We start from the raw sequence: 25,121 nt of genomic DNA, 5'->3' as shown, positions 1-25,121 counted from the left end.
ATTCAGTAATTATTTAAAATTTAACAAAATCTCGTTAATTACTAACAAAAATAGTACCGTTTTAGTATTGTACTAAGTAGGTAATAAATGATAAAATAGTTTGAATAGAAAATTCAGGAATAAGAAAGAAATTTCATATCAATAGTATAATTAACAAAGAAGTAAGTATAAATATAACATTGAAGCATAAAGAATAGAATTTGATTAACATGTTATTATATGTATATTAACTTATTACCAAAATCAGTATATGTACATAACACAATGTATTAAACTTGATTGCACCTATTCCACAACAAAATTTAGCTAGAGTTGAAAACAATTATTGAATTGTATGCTTTAATTTACTTTGTAGTAGGGTTTTTGTGCAAGCCCGTCTGGTGAAGTACCAGTATACTTTTCACATATTTTTCCGCCAAACATCAATATTTAGTATTAATTGTGTTCTTGTTTGAAGAGTGAGCCAGTGTAATTACAGGCACAAGGTACACAACATCTTAGTTCCCAAGGTTAGTGATGCATTCAACATGTTTGCAATGGTTAATATTTCTAACCAATGTCTACTGGTGGCGACATGGCGGTCATCAGTTACCATCTGGTAGCGCTCTTGCCAGTCTACTTATTTTAAAATTGAAAAAAAATAGCTTTTATAAACAATAATAATCCAAGACCGTGTACATAATTAGTAAATAACTGTTTGTTATATAGGTATTAGGAAATAATTTACGGAAAAAAAATCAATTTACGATAAAAGTACAAATAAAATACACAATTTCATCATTTGACATTTAGTATTTTAAAGAAATCTTAAAAAATAAACAGGTACATTAAATATTGAGCACATAATAATTACCGTAAACTAAATACCTCACCATATATCTGTAAATAGTAACTGTGAAAATGTTATAAAACAATTATACATAATCGTTATTATATGACCATAACATACCAGGATAACAAAAATATACAAGACTCAAACCTCTGTGACATTTTTATGCAGTCATCATTTAAAATCGCCAGTTTTGACTTAATTAATCAATTTGCTGCTTACTAGCTGAGCTAAGTTACAAATAGATTTAAGATGTTTCTTACAAAGATAAAAATATTTCATTTGAAAGAAATAGAAACAAAAAATACCTTTTTTTTTTGTTGAAATTTGTTTTTTTGAAAATTTTTAAATAAATTTTAGTCTACCGACTTTGAATCCCTAGACGATGACGTCAAGATCTATATATGAAGTGGTTTTCTAGCATTTATCCAAAATTTATTTTTCGTAGGTAGGTTACCAATACTAGCACAGCTCATACCAGCAAAATAAACAGTATAAGTTCCATAACCCTAAAGGATTTTAAAATATATTTGCAATAAAAAATCCGAATCTAACTTCTTAAAAACCTAAAATTTATATATAGCATTGAAAAAAAAACCAATAAGATATTATAAAATATACAAAAAAACCCTTTTCAAGAATATAAGAAATCTGTTTAGACCTACAAACACTGATAATGTAGTTTACTATATACAACTACTTTAAGAAATTCTAATCTATTTAGGCGTATGGGGGATCCGCTATTTTCTAATGTTTTAAAATAACAAAACTTTCTTGGAGTGGTGAATCAATGAAAATGTTCTTAACTGATTTCGTTATAAAGGTTAGGAGGTTCTAAAATTTCTTTCCATTTTTAATTACTGTATTTAAAAAGCTATTAAAACTATAACAACAAAGAAATTTCTATTAACTTATATCCGACACACTAATATATCATATCAAGGCCTATAGGCTCAGCAATATATCTATATATATGTTTAGCTCAAGGGGCTCAAAAAAAACACTCATCAAGATGCGAAGCCACCTTTTTCAAATAATTTTAACTTATAACAAGAGACTCTGGATAAGTTAGTTTATAACAATTAAAAACAATTTTATATCAAAACTAGAATAACGCTCGAGGAGATAATTAGCGATATGACCCCTGGATACCGTACTTTCACAGCCAGTACGAGAAACTTAAAAAATCGTGCCACTTTCTCATTTAGTTAAATATACTTGGCAAGACATGCGACTTTGAACAAAAGCGATTATAAAAACGTAATAATTGACGATAAAAAATACTAAAATGCAACACGAATAATTAATTATTCTGTGCTGCTGCACTTCGAAAAAAAAAGGTTTTTTTTTTCGATGCACAATTTTTATTTGTAAATAGTGACCTAAGATGTAGGAACCCAAGTCTAAATACAGATAACTGTATGTGTTAATGTTTCCCACCGTTGCTTATATTTATACATTGTTGTAAGATTTAAGCTGCCATGGATAGTTGTTTATCTACACTATACTCCGTTTGCCCTGACTTATTTTACTAATATTACTAAAAAATACATTGACATGAGCACACTCAAAATGAATACCCAATATATGAATGTTTAATGCAAGTTAAAAAAGATTGACAATTTTTTAAATTGCTAAATTGTTAATTGATTGTACAACTATAATGTTAAGTTACAAAAAAAAATGTTTTGAATGAAATCATTGTTTAAAAGATAAATAAAATAGTGTAGTGATTTCGTTACGGTTAAAATAATTATATAAAAAAAGTGGAACGCGGACCAATTAAGTGGGTTGTGATTCTTATGAAAACTAAACAACTTCAAGAAACTAAGCTAAAATGTTGTCAAAATTAGTAGCCTCCACTCATTCCATTTTAATATATTTTTGAAGACTATAACATTTTGGAAGTCTTATTATTAAGTACAAGGAATTAAATCACTATAGAAATGGCTGTGCATAGTGTCCCCATTCATTTTAAATTACTGTCGGGATAAATAAATTTGAGTGTGCTCATACTGCAACAACAGTTTACAATATGCAAATTATATAACAAATCACCAGCGTCATTTATATATTTGGTTTCATGTTTTAAAATACAAATTTTCCTAAAAAAAAAACATATACAATAATTTTATCTATGATATGTTATACATATATACATATGACTAGCCGTTAAATAACTATTCACACTTAGATTTTTTAAATGCAGAGATTCTCATCAGAGGTATAACATTAAGAATTACATCAAATCTACTATAACACACATGAAACATCTACAAGAGTACATCATGAATGTATGAGATAATTTTAATGTTTAATATAATTTGAAACGGTAATATTAAAACACTTGGCGAATTAGTAAGGAGTAGTTCAAAGTCCATAGTTCACAGACAGACCTTACCGCAAATACAAAGTGTGTTTATCAATTTAACTACATAGCATTTGTATAGTCTACAAATAAAATAATTTCGTTACCTTGCAGAATTTCATTATCATTGGTAAATAATTTCCTCAATTTAACTTAACCGTTTAAACAAAACAAATCATCGAAATGTCATATAATAGATGATATAAAAATCTAATAATAAATTACGACCATATTTCCATATGTAAATATAATATTTTTAACTTTATTTTATCTTTGGCTTGATTTGGAAACAGGAGATTTTAAAGTGTTGGCACATTTCCTGCACCTGAAACGGAAAAGTAAAACACATAACTTAAAATGAGATAAATCACTAAATGAAGATATTAATGTGCCTGTAAATAAAAATATAATAGGATACACTAACGCCATCTATGTATTTGTTGAATAATATAATTACGATAACCTTCTAGTTGCTGTTATACATTTCGCACGCTTTCGCGAAATTAGTTCCACTTATGTCACATTTCAGGATTAAAGAACAGATATCAAATTAAATGTTTTTTCTCGTCAACTATTCGTAATGTTGTTTCACCCCATCTCAATCCGCGTGATGGCGGAAGATTTACAGCAATGGCGTCAGGAAAAACATTCAGTAAGCAGCCACAGTAAGTATATCCAAACACGACTTCCTTTTTTTAAAAGCAGAAGAGGTCAAGTGTTTCTGTTTATACTACGTTGCCCTAATGTGGGTTGTTGCTGAAAGCGGCCACCATAAATAACGATATAAGTATAAGTGAATGGTCGTACCACTTTGGTTCCGTAGTTGATGTGAGCGAGAGAGGCGGCGGCCGTGAGCGCCAGCAGCAGCAGCAGCTCGGAGGCGGGCGACACGCGCAGCCCGAACACGGCGCACAGCACCAGCGCGTACGGAACCAGCAGACCGTTGAACACTTCGCAGCGGGTGTCGCTCATTTGGGATACGATTAGACGACACTAGAAATAAATCGTTTACAATCTAGCTTCAGTTGGAAGAATATGACGAGTATTTAGATTGGTAATCTAGTCAGACAAAATTTCTTTAAACACAATTTTGCATTTATATTATAGGTGGTAGGGTAAGAAATAATCGTAATGAGATATATATCTTAGTTTTATATTGGCTAATACTACACATCTCCAAATCGGTATAAGTTTGTATTTTGTTAACTGGCAATAAATCTTAATCGATATTTGTAATGTAACTCACGTTTATGTTAGAGAAAATAGTCCCGGTGAGTACGTAGAACAGCCTCGGACTTCTATTGAGAATGTCAGTGGGCGAGTACAGCGCCCATATAGTGCTCAGACAGAAGAAAAGTACCAGCGGTATGAGAGGTCGTATCGCCTCTATGAACGGTCGCATCTTACCGGTGCCATCGCGGTATGATCTGGAATGTAAAGCTTTTAGTTTGAATTTAATTTATGATGATTTATCAACTGTTTTAAAAAGAAATACAAATAATTACTAATATCTATATTTTCCTTAATCGTTTATTAGGACTACAATAATAGCCCAAGGGATTACGATCAAACTCTTACACTATTTGCATCTCTTTTGCACTTTATACGGTCACAAAAAAAATTTCAACCATTGAATATATTCTTCATACATACTTGTAAATATTCCACAATATGATAGTCTGGCTGGTAATCATCGCAGAGAAGTAGAGGACAATTTCGAATACGATACCGGGAGTGATGCCTCCGGGCAATGATACGTGCCATGCACGCGGGCCAGTCACTGAAGTCACCAGCAACAGGATGCAGGAGCCCTGACATGTGTTATTACACTATTATAGTAAAAGAATTTAATATTGAATTTATTATAAGTATTTACTTACGGATGGAGGCTCAGCCTGTAGATGGCCTAGTGGTAAGAACGCGTAAATCTTAACCGATGATCGTGGGTTCAAACCCGGGCAAGCACCACTGAATTTTCATGTGCTTAATTTGTGTTTATAATTCATCTCGTGCTTGACGGTGAAGGAAAACATCGTGAGGAAACCTACATGTGTCTAATTCCATTAAAATTCTGCCACATGTGTATTCTACCAACCCGCATTGGAGCAGTGTGGTGGTATAAGCTCCAAACCTTTTCATCAAAAGGGAGAGGAGGCCTTAGCCCAGCAGTGGGACATTAACAGGCTGTTACTGTTGAAATGGAACAGTAAATAATTCAGAATGTGTATGAAGTTGTCAGAATATGAAACAGGATTCATTAATACTTTATTTTTTCAATTAAATTAGATCAAGAAAATATAAAAAGAAATCATATCTTAAATATAAAAGAGAAAACTCACAATCATAGTAAAGTCATATCCCCAAGGCAAGAACATAACTCCAGTGTTGTACTTTTCCCAGTGGGTTAGATAGAAATTCAAAAATATATTCCATATTACAAAGAAAAATCGCAATGGACTCAGCTCATCCCTGTAACAAGGAAAAATAAATATGTGTATGCACTATGATTTACATATAATATAAGAGAAACAAATTGAATGTGAACTTTCTGAATATATTCTCACCTTCCAAATATGCTGTATAAACATGTAGGTATCAATACTGTAGAGTATGAATCAAGACCATGATCGAAAAGTTCACCCAAAGGACCACTGCTGCCTGTTCTGCGAGCTTGTTTGCCATCAATACCATCTGAAATTTATATTCACATGTGTTATTTCAACTCTAAATTGACCAAGTTGGATTTTGTACAGTCCATAGGATATTTTTTTATTACTCACTTAAATAGACTTGTGTTATTATGGCCGCTTTATATATTTGTATATAGTGTATTTTTATATATTTTTTTAGTTTAGGTTTATCCTTAAGGGCAAGAACATTTAAAAAAAAGATGTGATGAATTAATATTTTTTTTCATTAATTAATGTGTTTATATATATATTTCAGAACCTCCTTGCGTTATCTTTTTTAACCATATGTAAGTGTATCTATTGTTCTCTGAAACTATTTTTACATTCCTATTATAATTTTTTAAATACAAGGTATGTGATTATATTATTGCAAGTCTGCATGTTTGCACTGTACTATTTTTTTTTTTTTAATAAACATAAGTTAATAAGTAAAGAGTATATGAACTTAATATTTTTTTTTTTTAAATATATTATCGTAAAATGTACTATTAATTTATATTGTATTTTTATTATAATTATATTACAAATTATATCACATCTTGTACTATTAAATATTATTAAGAGTTCAAAGAAACAAACAATACTCTTTAAAGATTTTTATGCATGTAATAAAACAAGTAATTTTCAAAGAACAATTTTAGTTTGTGTTTAATATGTATTAGTAACACTTGTTATCTAATATGGAAGAGGATGCAATGTTTTGTTAACTAAAATTATCAATGTAAGACATTATAATGTTGATAAGAAAGGGCAACTAAGAATGAAAGATTAATGACTTATTAGTCAAATAAATTATTTTGAAGCAATATTATTAAGAATATATTAATATAACTTAGTTGAAATATAACAATTTATGAAGTAACTATTGAGTTGCTTCATAAGTTGTTCTCAGAGGAATTTGTCTATTGAATCATAGTAGCAGGTTTACATTTAATTTAAGCTTGTTTTAAAAAAATGCTTGTAAAGGCCTTGAATATAGTTTATTTTTATAGGAAAGACTGTATTTTTTAGTTCATTATAATTTTAAAATAATATATATGTACAATGCCATCATGAGATTTCTATTATCAATCAAGATAACTTTCACTGTATATAGTTATAATAAATTATCTAAAAGTTTATAAAAAAAATATATTTTCAATAAATTTTAAGTATAAGTTGTTCACACACTATGCCTGATTAATGATCCTGGCTAAAAAAACAAACATTTCTCTTTACAGAGGATGTCTGGAAGAGATTGTAAGTTATAAGGCCATCTTTGCATACTATATGTACTACTTGTTATTATATGTTTGTAAATTGTGTGCAATAAAGGATTAATAAATAATAAATAAAAAAACACAATTATAAAAATTGATAACATACTTTTAGCAATGTAATAAATATATAAAATAGTCTCATGAAAATGAGATAAATGCAGGTAGAATATGAATAACTAAAATTATAATGCTTACCAAGTGTATAAGCCACAAATAAATTAACTGCTGACACTGCCCAAACCCAGCTAGGTATATGATCATTGGTGACATTCTCCTTTGTAAGGGCATGGAATCCATAATCATAATAGGAGAACAATAAAAAGTTAAGGACTGTCAGTAGGAAGCCAGAAAATGTTAAAAGGTTTGGTGCCACCCACACCGGGCAAAACTGCAACATTTCAGTTTATGTTAACTATTATTAAAATACATTCACATGCTGCTACAATTATTCTACTATGAATTTAAATGTGACTTTAATTGATAAGTATTTTTATTATTTCTGTTGCAAATTAATACTAAAATAAAAGGTTAAATAATTTATAAAATTATATGATCTCTTCTAAGTATTCTAAATATAAAATGTATTAAACAGATAGTTTAAATGTAATGATGGTCTCATTTACATTTCAAGTATTTCACATCTCATAATATTTATACTTTGTGTTAAAAGGTAAACCAGTAAAAGCACATTTCAAAATATTGTATAAAGTAAAATATATATGTAATAAGTATTTAGAACAAGAGAGACCTTGATATATTGCCTTTATTTATCTGGTACTGATAACACAAAATATAATATTAACACTAATTCAATAAATAAATAAGTATAAATAATATATAATATAAATATATTTTTTATATATTTGTGAATTGAAGTGCAAATATAATTAATTAATTAATTAAAATATATTATTACTAGTTTTAAAAAAATGTGCAATATTTTTTGTCATTTCTTTAAATTATATAATTGAATAATATTAATACAAATTATTGTTATATATCAGGAATATTTGGTTGTATATCTATACAAAATAAACCTTTATAGGAGTAATAAGGTAATAAAAGTGGTATATAATATTTTTTTATTTCTTACATTTCATGCTTTTGCTTACCTGAACACACCAGTTCCAAAACGGATGCATCACATAATTACTTAATACACTTGTATCAATTGAATTATACTGTAATATAGAAAAAAGAAGTATTAAAAAAAAAACTAATAAAAATGGTTAGGAGTTCAAAGTGCCGGTTTAAATAACTTTGAGCTTATCTTATCTTTTTCATATTAAAACGCATAAATTTAAATAATAAAAAACAGTATAAAATATATGTCCGGTTACTAAGAGTAACAAAAAAGAAACCAACCTTATACTTTTCAAAACCCTCCAATTTGTCCTTTGAGAGGAAACGAGCCATTTCAAATATTAAGATATAAATTATTTGAAAAACACACAGATTTGACAATTATCGTCGGAGAGATTTTATTTCATAAATATAGTTAATGTTGTAACAACAAATAAATTAACAACTCATTTTCAAGTAGCGACATTACCACCGATACGACTGGACTTTAAACTGCTTAACTATAAACTTTGGTTAAGTATGAACTAAGAACTGAATATTCAGTGGTTATTACTTGCTATATCCGTTCTAATTGTGTTGAACGTTGCTATTCATGTGTTATTACTTGGTTTAAAGCTTTTTTACATGGATGAGTTATTTGTCACCGTCATATTGATCTGTCAAATGTCACTGACAGGGTTCTAGTAGTTTTTTACATTTATTGTAGTTTTTGTAGTTGTTGGCAGTCCGAAAAACGCAATAAATTTACTTTTTTGTTTAATTTAAATTATAAAATCATTATATATTTCAACATGAAAGTAATAAAAAATAAAATCGAAAAATGTACCTTACCTTCGTGTAAAAATTAAGTTTTGTTAAATAATTGATACCTATAAGTAAAAAGGAAAGTAACAGCAACTTAATGTCTTACTGCTAAGCTAAGGCTCTTGTTTGAGAAGTTTTGCAGTTTATTCCAACACACTGCTCAAATGCTGTAAGGAAGCATTAGTATGAGATGTCAAAAACCGAATTATTCTATGACTGCCTCGAATACATGACGTGATAAAGTCTACTTTTTTTAGCATCTACAGTTTGAATTAGTTATTGTTTTACCGCCTAACGCCGCCACATCTCACGGCTCACATCACTTTGTATTGGGATCTTTGTTCGAATTTACTAGGGCCGTTCTACTATTGATGTGTATCTATTAATTAGCATGTTTATGATGAATGGGAGAGGTCACAGAAATTTGGAGTTTTTTGTGACTTATCAAAAACTTTCGATTGTGTTAGGCATGATATTCTATTAGAAAAACTTAAGTATTATGGAATCAAAGGGCTTCCGATAAAATATTATTAATTTTTATTTTTTTAAAGAGTTTAAGATAAATGGGCTTTCTGACGGTAAGTGGCCCGCCCTATTCGACCATAGATATTGGCACTGTAAGAAATGTTAACCATCTCTTATATCGCGAATACACCACCAACCTTGGGAGCTAAGATATTCGGTCTCTTGTCTGTCGTTACACTGGTTGACACACTGGCTTCAAACCGGAACACAACAATACTCAGTATTGCTGTTTTGCGGTAGAATGTCTGATGAGTGGCTGGTACCTACCCAGACCTTGCACAAAGCCGTACAATCACCGCCGTACATCATTTTACCACCAGTAAAATCTAGTTCTAAATACAAAAATGTATGTTATTTTTGATACCAAATGGTGTCTTGATTCCACGATTCGGTGCCATGCCCATTTGTTACGCAAGCAGGGCAAGTAAAGTAAAGGGCAGCTAAGTAGTGCAATTTATGCGATCAAAATAATTGCACAACTCACAGACTGTAGTCATAAGTAATGCTAGGCTTTTTAGTAATTTTCATAGCCTTATGTCATATGGAATATTGTAATGGGGTAATGCCACAGAAATTTCAAGTATATTTTTTATGTATTAGAAAAGATTCCTCTGAATCATTTATAGATTATAATCTTATTATATCTAGAGCTGTAATCGATTAATAATAATAGATCTAGGATATTACGTTAAATAAAATTAAAGAAATGAAATTATTATCGATGGTTGCCTCACAATATATTTTTAATAATAGTTTATACGGAAGAATATTATACAAAAATATTCCATAAAAGCTGATATACGTACTATTAATATCAGAAATAAAAATAAACTTGTAACTCCTGATTTCTGTTTGTACCTTGTGCAATAGAGAAAGTTTTTGGGAAAAATACAAGTTACTAAAAAGTAGTAATTTCCTTGTAGGTCAATTAGGTAGCCTGTACCTACTATTGGCTGCTGATCATGAGGTCTCAGGTTAGAATCCTTCGTTGGGATAATAAACGTAATAACATTTTTCTGACAACACATTTTATATTATTTAAAAAATATTTGTTATGAAAAAATGTTATCTTAAATTGCCATACAAAGTCACGATAGTAAGTAGTAAATATATAATTTTAAAATAAATATAGGTAATTTGGTAGCTATGTATTTATATGAAGTGGATGTGAAAAATTATATAAGTAAATACTAATTTTTCTTTTATCAATAATATGCGAAGTAAATAATAATTGTTTAATCGTGTACAGATAAACGAAACTACGATTGTTTTCAGAAAGCTGGAATGAGAAGATATCGGGATGATAAAACACAAATAGATTACTCATATACATCATTACGAGTGTAACGGCCGTCTCTTACTGTTATCAATTTTCTTATAATTAAGTACCATTCATATCTAAAATTATAAATATATGTAAATATAATGTTTTATAAAACTTCAGCTCTGCGATCAAAATGGCAGGTGCTAAAGCACTTCGCCTATTATTCTACTGCAAGGGTATGTATAGTTTACTTTTTGAACTTTATTTTCCTAAATTAAATTATAGGATTTTTTAAAAAAAAGTGCGCAAGACCAGTTTTATTTTATATTTTATGATTGTTGATATGCTGTAACAATATCATAATTTAAAAAAATATTATACGAACCTATTTTTAAAATATTAATAAGTAATATACCTGTGTGTGACGTGCGAAAGAAACGGCGAAAAATGTGTATTTTTTTTTAAATTTGTATGTAATAAATTCGTTAAATTTAATGTATCAAGTATTTTAGTGATTTATAATTTATTATATAAGAAATAATTTCCAATATTGAAGAGCGCTTATATTTTGCAATGTTAATGTTAGATTTACAAAAGTGGGTCATGAACTGAAAGATAAGTACCTAGATACTACTTAATAAATGATTTACTTGTTGTTGCAAAAATATAAAATATAGCCATTCATTAATATAAATTAGCATTTAGATTTTCATGGCAAGTTGCAATTTCTATGCAATAATGACAAAATACATCCAATAATATATTTTTAAATATGAACGAGCTGTTCTGTACAACGTGGATACTTTATTATTTACGATTGATAAATGATAAGACGATAAATAAATTAATCAGTAATAATTTCAAACATATTATCTTTTAATAATATAAATACCTAACTTGAAGGAAAAAAACGTATTACGATGGCAACAATAGTTTATTTAATAAGAAATTATCTTTGTTTATTATAATGCTCTTGCACATTATTTAGGTGTATTCTATATTAATTAAATTATTAAAAAAAAATTATTGTATACGTTGCCTAATCGCTTACAAACTACTTAAGCAGGTTAACGAATAATTTCAGTTATTTATGCAGTCATTTTTTATTCCGAGATATATAATTTTGTACTTTTCAACTTTACATACTCCTATTAATAAATTAAAATCTGGCAGAGTAAAAACTTTCGTTTTCCACTTAAATTTTGCAAACGTTCTCAGGAGTACAGAAAATCACAAAGTCAGACATAGGGTACTATAACGGGATCCAACGAAAAGATCTTTTTAAAAAAGATTTTATTTTCTTTCACAATAAAAGTTTATTAACAAAATACATCCTACGATCTTAAGTCTGCTAAAACAATATTTAAGGATTGTTATTCGATCAATATTAACAGCTTTTTAAAATAATATTCTCATATAATTAATTTATTTTATGGTGCATACTGTATATTTAACATGTATATTTAGTATATTTTCACTGAGCGCTTTCTATCGACTGTATCACGGCGAGTGCTCTGAGGAATTATTCTCTCTAATTCCTGCTTCCCCCTTCCTTCTTAAGTCCACGCAAGCTGGTTCTCGATGTCACCGCCTAACTGTGACATCAATTCCATCGCGCACAAAGAAATTCGGCAACTCCTTTCTTTGTCGCACTTCCAAAAAATGGAATTCCTTCCTCCCCTTACAACCCGGGTTCCTTCAAACGAGGCGTGAAGAGGCATCTTGCGGGCCGGCAAGGCGGGGACGGCTAGTGCAGAACATTCTTCCCGACTGTACTGGTCGTCGTCGTGTTTGGACCTACTACCACTTACCATCAGGTGGAGTAGTCATATGCCATCCCGGCGCATATATAAAAAAAATGAAGCTATGAATGATTATTTGTAATTAAAAATGAAATAATTCTTATTGTTTTTTTTTTTATAGCATCGAAGAATAATCGCAATTCGCAGAGAAGATCAATCAGTATGGGAGAGAAGAGCTCCGTTCTCACCGTCGAATGTCAATCGTCTTGTCCGAAATGGCGTTAAAGTTATCGTGCAGCCTTCCAATCGCAGAGCGTATCCTATGCAGGTAGCTTATAATTAATTGTACACATAAATACTTATTATAACAAAAAGGGTCCAAGGTTTTTTTATAATTTACGACAATCTTTAAGAAAAAAAAAAAACAAAACGTATAGGTAAACGTACTTGCTACGGAAGTACCTATATTTATATATAAATTCTATAAAATTTAATCAAATTTGAATAAAGTCAAAACCCCCTATTTTCGTCTTTTATGCAGTAAAATAGAATGACTACTTTTAAAGAAAAATATATTACATAAAAATAATTACTAGTTCTATTAAATAATACTCACTATATACACAATAAGTATTTATGTGTACTGGTGGTAGGGCTTTGTGCAAGCTCGTCTGGGTAGGTACCACCCACTCATCAGATATTCTACCGCAAAACAGCAATACTTGATATTGTTGTGTTCCGGTTTGAAGGGTGAGTGAGCCAGTGTAATTACAGGCACAAGGGACATAAAATCTTAGTTCCCAAGGTTGGTGGCGCATTGGATATGTAAGCGATGGTTGACATTTCTTACAATGCCAATGTCTAAGAGCGTTGGTGACCACTTACCATCAGGTGGCCCATATGCTCGTCCGCCTACCTATTCTATAAAAAAAAAAAATAAAAAAAAAAAATTATGTCTGCGTTGATAGCTACCACTACCTACTTGCACCATTGTCTATTATATGACAATACTATTATTATGTATTAAAATAATAATTGAGTTTATTATTATGACGTTTGATCAGATATGCGATGCGTTTCAGGTTAAAAAAAAATAATTCTATTTAAATAGAGATTATGTAATAAAAATATGTAACTCGTCAAAATACAAGTAGTTCATACATTTAAATGAAGTCTATTTTTTTACTAAAGCGAAAAGCAATATTTTTTATTGTGTGGTTGTACTAATAACAACCATAAAGGGCGGACCATTGATTGCATAATTTTAATGAGCCTTAATTAATGAGCATAATTTAAAAAATTGCCACAGAAATAGGTTTATTTGAAGAATATTTATGTTAGTATTGGATCTCCATACTCATCCAACGAGCAATTTTATAGAATTTAAATATTAAATAATTTATGTAGCTATGTTTATTTTGTTATAGATTTGTAGGTACAATACTATATACTAATTAATTAATTAGTGATTTATGACGTCTGTTTTTAGTCATACATAAATGCGGGAGCAATAGTACGAGAGGATATCAGCGAAGCCAGTGTAATATTTGGTGTTAAACAAACACCAATCGATCTTTTGATTCCAAATAAAACTTACTGTTTTTTTTCACACACAATCAAGGCACAAGAAGCAAATATGCCAATGTTGGATGCTATATTGGCCAAGGTAACTTTTTTAAATTAGTAATAGTGAATGCGTCAGGAGATTGAAAAAATAATAATAAGATTCAGCACCAAACTATCATACATAGTTTGGTGTTTGCTGAAGATGGAATTATAAAGTAATAGAGAATTTTTTCCTCAAATAAAGTTGTTACTATTTTTTTATGATAGCACAATGGCGAAGCTATCATTTTGTACAATCTATTAGTTTTTAATTATATTTAATATTACTAAAGTTTTATGTAATTTTGTTATTTCACTTACAGAATATTCGTTTAATAGATTATGAGAAGCTAATGGATGACGCGGGTAATCGTGTTGTAGCATTTGGAAAGTACGCTGGAGTGGCCGGTATGATTAATATCTTGCACGGACTTGGATTGCGATTGTTGGCTTTAGGACATCACACACCTTTCATGGTATGTTCATCGACATGACTTTAGATCGGTACGAATAAAAAAAAGCTAGTATTAAAAAATAAAAAGCTAATCAATCAATTGGGCCAACTGTTATCTATGCCTATACCCCACTCAGCTTATCCTATATCGAAGTATATTATCAGGGTAGAGCGAGTTTGTTTTTCGGCACTTCTTGGTTCATTACAATAATAGCGCCACGATAACAGTCCTGTAATCGTGTTTATCTAAATACTAAATGTACAACTATCGTACCTCGAGTATGGCACATCAGGCGATTCGCGACGCGGGCTACGAAGTCACACATGCCGATTTTCATCTTTATCACCTTATCCAGAAATAGACTTGTAAAACGTTAACTGATTTTTGCAGACCCAGCAATTCATATCTATGGATTTCAAATAGAATAGCGATAAAGTTTTCGTCTTCATTGTCATAAGATACACTAATATACTTTCATCTCTATTTTAATATATTTGATTAACTATTAATTACTACTATATCTAAGTCTTTTTTTAATAATAAATGATTACTCTATTTAATAACTCATTTTACGATCATTTTTTTATATATATTATATTTATGAAATATTGCCATAAAATTGTAAATTAATCGGGATTTGGAATTAGTTCTGTAAGAAGATAACGTATCTATAGATAAAGTTTAATTGATTGTAACATGCTCATATTAAACTACAATACAATAGCAATCATGAAACGAATCAAATAAATGCTACGAACTATTTTTTTGACCTAAAGGTTTACTGGTAGGAAATAGCTAAGAATCTAATGCATCTTTATTTATGGACTACTTAGATAAATAAATGTTTTTAAACATTCTATTTTTAGTAATAAATGACACTTTTTTCTGTTGCATAAAAACTACTAAACGAATATAAACAAAACTTATACCAAAAATGCAGCGCGTTTTGGGACGTATTTTAGTACATAATATTACGATACAATATAAGTAGATGCGCTTTGCAGTTTCACTCGCTATAAATTATTGGCGTGACGAACTTCAATCTAATGTTCTTGTAAAAAAATAAATACTTTACTGATTTCATTTGGACGTAATCGTTTAAGATATATCTAAGAAGTAGGGTACATATAAAAACCGTATATAGTAGAGTAGATTACTGTCTTATGTTCGATTTATTTTAGATTTTCTTTGTTCACCATTTCTTTAATAATCTGTTCTTTTTTGGCTTAGCATATAGGTCCAGCCCACAATTACCGTAGCTCAAGTATGGCACGTCAGGCCATTCGCGACGCAGGTTACGAAGTCGCACTCGGGATGATGCCTAAATCACTTGGACCGCTTACTTTCGTCTTTACTGGATCAGGAAACGTCTCTCAGGTGAAGATTATTCATACTATACAAAACATTTCCGTCCTATATATATGAAATATTAACAATAAAAGCCTTAAATAAATACAATTAAAAATTAAAAATAGCTACTGTACAAATCGTGACCGCGTGGAATAGTGGCAAGAGTGCTAGCAGCATATCCCCTTTGAATCATTTGCTGTATTTCCTGATAGGTACAACGTTGGTGTTTTTAAATGCAGAGTAAACAGGTTTCTTTTAGGCAAGTGTGCTACATCCTAGACCATATCGATGCTGACCATCAGACAAGTCAGCGGTCAAACGCGGCCAGCGTTTATTAAGTGTAAAAAAAATCGCAATTCCGAATTTCTGGGCGAAAAATGAAACAGTCCTCCTGTCACCAGTAGAGGCAATAAAAAGTTGTAATATTTTTGATAAAAGTTTTTAATGAAAGAGAAAATATTCAACGAAATAACCAAGTTCGTGGTCATGTAATGATGATTGATTGTTATTCAATTTAGTTCTTTATGTTTTTATTATAAATCATATCAGATAAAGTTATTATTTTGTTATAACTGATACAACTTTATACGGCATTAAATTGTGAATTAATAATATTAATAAATAATACACAGTATGCCAGAAAAACCCTGTCCCACTCGTGAAGTGGATATTAGGTATCGTGAGTCGATTTAATTTATGTAACCATTTTTGAAATACTAAGTAAAAAAAAACCCCGAATAAAATAGATATGCATAACATTGCAACAATATTACTCAAACATTTATTATTCTCTAAAATTATATGCAATATTTATTATTTTATTTTAAGAAGAAATGGGTTTTGGTTTTTCAGGGCAGTCAAGAAATATTTCACGAGTTGCCACATGAATACGTCCCACCTGAAATGTTAAGGAAGGTGGCGGAGCATGGCAGTAAGTTAAAATAAAGATTGATGAAAAACCTTGTCGACTGTATCGTTGGCCTAGTGTAGATTTAGAATAGTGGTACATTACTTTTATTACCTTTCCTTATTAAAACTATATATATGGATGGGTAAAATTAGTAATTCGGTAGTTTGGTCACCGTTAAGTTAAATATGTTGTTTTAAATAGCTTTAATATCGTTTCAATTATCGTTGAATTTAGGTACACCTATATACCGATATATATACCCGGTATATAAACCAATACAATGCTCTAAACATTTTGTTAATTCATTTTTATTTACAAAATTATTTAAAATGGCATTGTAACGCACGCTGAGTGTTAGTTAATATTTTAAGTGTTGCGTATTATTTATTTGTTTAAGGTCCAAATAAAATCTATGGTTGTGAGGTTCGAAGACGACACCACCTGGTCAGGAAAAATGGAGGAGGTTACGATCCCCAGGAGTACGAAGAACATCCTGAACGATACATATCTGTTTTTGCACAAAAAGTGAGCTGTTCTTATTAAAACTTTTTCTTCTAAAACTCTGTGTCCTTTATCTAATTTCACTAGACAGGCACGGAATTTAAATGAGTTTAAAACTCATCTCGTTTTTGGTGGTGAAGGAAAATATTTTAAGCAAATCTGCATGCATTAGATATAAAACTGCCACGTCAAAAATGTGACAGTAGAGAATAATATACCAACAGAATTGAAACAGAGTGGTTCGCACATAAAAAATAAAAGTTCCCAAAATCGTCAGCTCAAGAGGCAAGAGACAAGCTTAACCCAGTATTGTGACATATACAGGATTTTATTTTACTTTTTTTACAATTATATCAGTGTTTGCAGAAACAGATTTATAAATGGATAATATCGATAATAGGCTAAACCAAATCATATATGATATATATTTTCAATCAAACCAACCAACCCAGATTATTGAATATCCTGAATAAAAATCTATCCGAAATCGTAACCGAATACGATACAAAAAATTGTTACTTACTTAAAGTGAGTAGATTAATATTTTTAAATGCTATTATATCTTTTTATTGTAATACCAAATAATAGAATACAAGTAATGCCAAATTCCTAAGTAATCTAATATCTGTAATAATCGGATAATTCGAAATATTTGAATATTCGTAAATGCATCTAAAACCGGTAAAATATTATTTATATATCCGTATTTATATCCAGATTAAAAATTCCATATCCGTAACAACTCAGATATTTCGTAAAAAACAAAGATAATTTATTTTATTTCTAATGTATAAATATGATTTCAATATGATTTGTATAGATAGCTCCCTACACATCGGTACTGGTGAACTGCATCTACTGGGCCGTCGACAGCCCTAAGCTACTGACGATTCCAGACGCTAAGCACCTGCTTATGCCATCACACACACCATGGCTGCCTAAGAGTATCGGCGCACCAGCTCTACCACACAGGTATGGTATATTTAATTGAAAATATTCCTTTTTTTTGTTGGTCAATGATTATAATGGTTTTTTACGTTACGTTACTTACTTTGGTTTTTAAATTATTCTTTAATGAAGTAGCTAACTCATAATGCAAATGGGTTCAAATTCCAGCACAAGCCAATAAAAAAGTTAATCACGCTTTCGTACAACAAATGTGTTCCAGTGTCTCGAAGAGCAATTAAGACCGTTGGTCTTGAACCTAAACACACTTCAGTCACATCGCATTGCGATTTCATCGAATTGATTACAAAACCAAAACATTTAAAGATCGCGTGTTGGCGCACCCCACTTGTGCATTATAACTCCTGCACACATGCGTTGTGAATGGTTGCCATAGCCAAAACACATCATCATCATCATCATTACCTTACAGCGGTAATTTTAGTCTTTTTCCTATTATGAAAAACGATATAAACCAGAACCTAAGGTACTACTCGAGCCTTGTGAATCTTGACATATTATACAAAACCATTTTTGATATATTATTGTATAATTACATTTTTCTTTACATTACATTTGGTACTTTGGTTCTTTACATTACGTTTCTTACATTTGTTATCATAGAATGCTGGCAATCTGCGACATATCGGCAGACCCCGGTGGATCAATTGAGTTTATGAACGAGTGCACCACTATTGACACACCATTTTGTCTCTACGATGCCGACAGAAACAAGGACACAAAGAGGTGACCCTTTTTTAACGTTTTAAATTTAAACAACTTTCCAAAAATATAAAATGTTTTATTTTGATTCTTATTTATTAAAATATTTGTAGCAGATTATTGACCAGAAGTTAGAGAGAAATTCATTATAATTTTTATATCTTAATTTTGCAAGTATATAATACGAGTTAATGTGAAGTGCAATTTTGATATCTTGATTGATATACTTTAGATTACTTAATAATAAGTATATCAAAAGATTATAAGTGAAGTGGTAAAGTAGTGAGGTGATCGTCCGATTAATATTAGTTTTATAGGGCATATATTATCTTTGTGCTATTGAATATTTGCTGCAAAATGTTAGTATTTATAAACATTGATATTGAATTGTTACTTCTTGCGATATGACTCTAATAATTACATTCATAATAAACAATTCGCTGTAATATAAAACAAATAACATTCTAAATAAAGCGAATCGTGCTATAAATAATATTGATATTTATTCAAGCTCGTAAAATCTACATAAGATATCATGTCTTCTCGAGAAAAACACGTGAGTATACTTTATATTCAAATATTTCACAGTTTCAAAGGGCCCGGTGTGCTAGTTTGTTCTATTGACAACATGCCAACGCAACTACCTCGCGAGTCGACGGACTTTTTCGGAGACTTGCTCTACCCATACGCTGAGGACATTATGAGTTCTGACGCATCTCGGCCACTCGAAGAACATAATTTCTCTCCTGTTGTTCAAGGAGTAAGTTTTTAACTAAAATTGTACCTAACCAAAGCTTAGGCAAGGGCTTTCTCTTTTCGTGTTTTCTGAGGCTGAAAACTTGACCCCCAAAACCCAATAATGTTTTTATTGGCCGGATCAGGAACACAAGCAGTGGAATCTGCAGTCTTATAAGATAGCAACTTTTTGCACTGGTGAAACCTTTAGAAATATACCCGCGAACCTGGCAGATATAAACCGGGTTGTATGTAATTATTTTCCCCGATAACGAAAAAAAAGAGGCAGCGAGATCTTTTTCGTAATAATATAAGGTATCTGATCAGCACATAATATTGTAATATAAGCACATAACATAGTAATATTGTTGTGTTCCAGTTTGAAGGGTTAGTGAGCCCGTACTGCAGATAGAAGAGACATGACATCTTACTATTAGTACATAAGTTTGGTGGCACTTTAGCCAATTTTTATGATTTAATAAATTAAATATTACATATTTAATCTACTTTCAACATTTATTATCATTTTAGGCTATCATTACAAGTAACGGAAAACTTACACCTTCATTTGAATACATCAACGAACTTCGCATGGCTAATAAGTAAGTGTCGAGAATTATTACAGATAAGAAAATTGTTTTAGTTTAATAAAAATAACAAGATGTGTATATATATGTACCTATGTCGTGTATAATTTTGTGTATATGTACCTATATTTTTTACGAATACTCTATTTCTTGAACTATTTTGAGGGCTTATAATTTAACCAAACTATTTATTCTAGTCGTTCACGACACAAGGTAGAAGGAAATGACCAGCAATCTCCAGTTGTCATTTTGGGCAGCGGTCTCGTCTCCGCGCCTGTAGTCGAATACCTTGCTAGAGACAAGAATGTCGCCGTAACTATTGGTTAGTTATATTGGTTACTATAAATTTACGACAAATCATAAATATTATTGATTGGTTTTTGGAAGATTAACAAATTCGTATTTTGTCAAAAGAAAAACGTTGGAGCATTGCACTCATGTATCAACATTACACATACACACGAACAAACCATATTTCAGCTTCACAAGTTAAGGAGGAAGCGGACGCATTAGCGGAGCGGTATGGAATTCGTTCGGAGTATCTGGAGGCGAACGACGAGGCGGCGCTGAGTGCCTTGGTGTCGCAGTCGCGCGTGGTGGTGTCATTGTTGCCGTACGACCTGCACGGCGCGGTGGCTCGCGCATGTGTTCGTGCCGGGGTGCACCTCGTCACCGCCTCTTACGTGCGTCCCGAGGTGCAAGAACTACACGACGCGTGAGTTTCTCTACCGCTTTATTTTGGTTGGGAATATATGTTCTATATATATATTATGTATATGTTATATGTTTATGAATTTAGTTCATTAGTTCTTTCTCACTAGTTAAGATAATATAGATACATAAAGTGTATCTATAATAATCAACGATGTTAATAATGAGATAAAACTACTACTAAACTTAAATTTCAAAGTTTTTAGTTTTTTTGTCAACCGAAATAAGAAATATTGTCTTCATTTTTTCATTGTTAGATTTGCTAATTTATCAATAACAATGCTCTACAGTGCTAAAGATGCTGGGGTGACATTATTGAACGAAGTTGGTTTAGATCCTGGTATCGACCATTTACTGGCATTGGAATGCATACATGACGTGCAGAATCACGGAGGAAGAGTCGATTCATTCGTATCATATTGTGGAGGTAAGAACTTGAGAATATAATGGGCAAAAATTAACATTATTTACATAATATGGATTATATTGTTTTTAAATGGCAATTTCAATTTTTTCTTAAGGATTACCTGCACCAGAATATAGTGATAACGCATTGAGATACAAATTCTCTTGGAGTCCACGTGGTGTTTTACTTAACACTATTTCTGGAGCGAAGTACCTCAGCAAAGGACAGGTGACCTATAGTTATTCGCTTAATTTTTATTAATTTTTTATATGTAAATTGTCAAAAACATATGCTATCAATTGAAAGGGTTATTAATAATAAATTGTATAAGGTTGAATAGCTAATTTCAAATATAAAAATTTTTAAACTGTGATAAGTAATTGAGATTTGAAAATAAATTATTTTCATAATTTTATGTCTCTGGTAGATCAAGTAATGTTATTATATCTTTATCTATCGTTTTTTAGGTTGTAGAGGTTCTCAGTGGGGGCGAGTTGATGTCAGTAGCGCGGGATCTTGATTTCCTACCTGGCTTCGCATTTGAAGGCTTTCCCAACAGAGACAGTACCATATATTCATCACTGTATGGCATTGAAGATGCACACACTATGTTTAGAGGAACACTTCGATACAAAGGTCTGTTTCGATATAATTTATTTACAATTCTTGTGAAGACACGTATTTATTTTCTATTGTTTCGCTAAATTCAAATCTTATATTATTATTTTAATTAAAATATTTAAATTCAAGTGGCTTATACTTTGTGTTCTCTGAAAAAATAATTTGAAGAAATCATTACTGGTTTCGATATTTCTAAGAAGGAATAAATGTGTTATAAGGCTAAATACTAATTTTGAAACATTTTAGGTTTCGCCGAAACGATGAAAGCCATGCAACTTTTTGGATTCGTTGATCCTAATCCTCATCCAACATTACACCCCGAAGGACCGCAAATAACTTGGGTGAGATTTATATTATTATTATATTTTTTTGGATTTGTAAAGATACTTATGTTTGTGCATGTATTCCATCAGCGGCAATTTGCTTGTGAGCTTCTCGGATTAATGGACTCGTCGATCTTCTACGGGAATCTTAGAACGCGCTTGTCGGAGCGCATAGGAAGCGCGGGTGCACAGGCGCTGGAGTCACTCGGTCTTCTTGACGACGAGCCAGTCGTAAAACGCGGCACACCGCTCGACACCGTCTCACATTACTTAGGAAAGCGGTTGCAATTAGGTAACATTAGATCTACGTACTCTTGTAGTTTTTTACAGCAAAATACAGCTTATTAATTTTAAGGTTGGGTATTACTATTTTAATGACTTCACAAGTGTGCTAAAAATATCATAAGAAGAAAATCTCTATAAGAGGAATTGGAAATGTGGAATTGGAAATGTGTAATGATGATGTATTTAGACCGATTTCGCTTACAGCGGCCATTCTCAAGTGAAACTAGCCAGCTATGTATGATATATTGTAGTGCTCATGTGTGTGCGCAACACTCAATTGCATCCTCAAAAAAACAAAAGTACGACAAATCCTACACGACTGGATACAATTCAGGTGCAAGGTCAACGTCTTCGAGTGATTTCCGAGGCCCCGGATTACATTCCGGGGCCTCGGAAATCAATCGAACATTGTCAATTTCCAGACTCCGTACTGCTCTGGACTTTAAGAATTTCTCTCACATTTGACAGAAAAAAATAATATTTTACCTCATTTTTATAATGTCATTTTATCGCGATGACGAGTTTCTTGATTCACCCAGAACGTAACGTAACGTCAGGTCTCAGGTGTTAAATCGAAGATAACATTATAATGAGGACGATATTCATCTTTCACTATTCTTTTTAGAAAAAGACGAAACTGACTTCGTAGTTCTTCGACACGAGATCGGTGTGACATGGAGCGACGGCAGGAAGGAAAGGCGTGAGGTCACGATGACGGTGCGCGGAGACCCCGCCTCGCACACTGCTATGGCACGGACCGTGGGTCTGCCAACCGCCATTGCTGCAAAAATGGTGCTCGATGGTGAGATTTTACTATCATATCTATCGAGGCTTTGCTTCATAGGCATCTAAGGTTCCGTGACCGTTATATTACCGATCGACGCTGTTGACACAATTTCTATAAAACATAAATGAAAATTAAACTATTAACAGGCTCAAATGTATTATGTCATTATCATTCACTTGGTCTAAATTCAGATTTATTTGTGTTAGTGAAGTATGTGATTTCTTAAGTAAAAGGTTTGGCAAACAGAACTCGCCTGCAGGACGCCGTTCCTTAGAAATGCTTTTTTGGTAGGTTGATACCATTTGCTACAAACACGGCTGCTCAGGTTTGTTGAGTGGTTTGTGTTCCATTAATAATCTGAATTAAAACCGATTTTAAGCGGTAAAGTTAAAAAAACCCTAAACCATCTTACCTACGATATACACCATATACTTATTAGATTTCAATAAGATGGATTTGATATCCAAATGTTTGAATTCTACTTAAAAATATATAATATGTTTTAAAAATATAAGTGTAGAATAAATAATACTTGTATCGTCGTCTATCGTCAATTTTGAAATCAGGAAAAACTAGAAGAAGAAAGAAATTCATATAATATGATATCTTTAAATATAAATATTACTTTCAGGGGAAATTCAACAAAGAGGTGTCGTACTGCCGTTTGCTCCTGTGGTATACAAATCACTTCTGTCCAGGCTACGAGCTGACGGTATCACAGCAAAAGAAGTTATCAGGCCTTTGAATTAAAATCTTACATAATGTTTTTTAATTGATATAAGTTGACCGACTGAATAGTGAAGCTAATTAACCTTATACCTTATATTCTTTTTTATGTTAATATTTATTACGAATATTGTATAAGATATTACGTAGTACGGTAAGATGGCCATAATAATAGTACATCGTACCGAGTAAGGTAATACGCGAAGTGAATTGGAATAGATATGCAACAATGTAGCTCTACAGAGCTGCATTAGTTTTAAGTAAGTATCTTGGTTTTGGGCAAGCCACATCACATATTCTACCGCCAAACAGCAATACTTAATATATTAATATTATAATTCTTGTATTATAATTCTTGTGTTCCGGTTAGAAAGTGAGTGAGGGTTGATGGCACATTGGCGAAGCAAGAAACGGTTATTATTTCTTTCGGCGCAATGGCCGGTGGTGACCACTTACCATCAAGCAACAAAAAATATCTTAAAGCTTCAATAGCTTCAATAGTAAACGGGCCACCTAGCAATATATAAGACGCCGGACGACGATCCCAAACCATTGGGATATTGTGATATCCGTTACTATTACAAGCATGCAATGCATACAAGCATTAGCTTGAGGGGAAAATAGGAATACATATAACGAATTCTCCAAAACAGGCAGGCATATATATATATACATATATATATGCCTGCTGTGCTAATATAGTTAAAACATTAATGAATGTGTTTTTAAAAATTCCTTTCAAGTTATATATTTACATTGTAATTAATTTTGTTATATAAAATAAATAAGTGTGAGTTAAGCAATTACGTGTTTTTTTTTTTTCATTTTTATAATAATATTATTTTCTCTAAATTGTTTATAAAATACTACAGGTTTTAATAAACGAA

General features: G+C 31.3%; 2 protein-coding genes across 2 annotated transcripts; one reads left to right on the top strand and one right to left on the bottom strand.

Annotated features, from left to right (window-relative positions):
• Nucleotides 1-226: 226 nt before the first annotated feature.
• On the bottom strand, nucleotides 227-8,854 carry LOC126771088 (ethanolaminephosphotransferase 1). The gene is made up of 9 exons (XM_050490793.1): nucleotides 8,512-8,854; nucleotides 8,259-8,327; nucleotides 7,342-7,534; nucleotides 5,762-5,888; nucleotides 5,537-5,666; nucleotides 4,851-5,008; nucleotides 4,444-4,624; nucleotides 4,005-4,190; nucleotides 227-3,522 (listed from the first exon to the last, which is right to left on the bottom strand). The coding sequence occupies exons 1-9, from the start codon at nucleotides 8,560-8,562 to the stop codon at nucleotides 3,460-3,462; spliced, it is 1,158 nt and encodes a 385-aa protein (XP_050346750.1). The 5' UTR covers nucleotides 8,563-8,854; the 3' UTR covers nucleotides 227-3,459.
• Nucleotides 8,855-10,902: 2,048 nt separating this feature from the next.
• On the top strand, nucleotides 10,903-25,013 carry LOC126771513 (alpha-aminoadipic semialdehyde synthase, mitochondrial). The gene is made up of 20 exons (XM_050491414.1): nucleotides 10,903-11,058; nucleotides 12,746-12,892; nucleotides 14,054-14,230; nucleotides 14,493-14,645; nucleotides 15,855-16,001; nucleotides 16,827-16,905; nucleotides 17,282-17,409; nucleotides 18,206-18,357; nucleotides 18,955-19,077; nucleotides 19,642-19,813; nucleotides 20,320-20,390; nucleotides 20,573-20,697; nucleotides 20,856-21,090; nucleotides 21,377-21,513; nucleotides 21,608-21,720; nucleotides 21,960-22,128; nucleotides 22,360-22,454; nucleotides 22,527-22,728; nucleotides 23,347-23,523; nucleotides 24,140-25,013. Exons 1-20 carry the CDS (start codon nucleotides 10,984-10,986, stop codon nucleotides 24,256-24,258), a joined length of 2,796 nt encoding a protein of 931 aa, XP_050347371.1. The 5' UTR covers nucleotides 10,903-10,983; the 3' UTR covers nucleotides 24,259-25,013.
• The last annotated feature ends 108 nt before the right edge of the window (nucleotides 25,014-25,121 follow it).

This window comes from Nymphalis io, chromosome 10 (genome assembly GCF_905147045.1).
Source record: "Nymphalis io chromosome 10, ilAglIoxx1.1, whole genome shotgun sequence".
In the NCBI taxonomy this organism is placed as follows: domain Eukaryota; kingdom Metazoa; phylum Arthropoda; class Insecta; order Lepidoptera; family Nymphalidae; genus Nymphalis; species Nymphalis io.
This window is presented reverse-complemented; position numbering and strand designations above follow the sequence as displayed.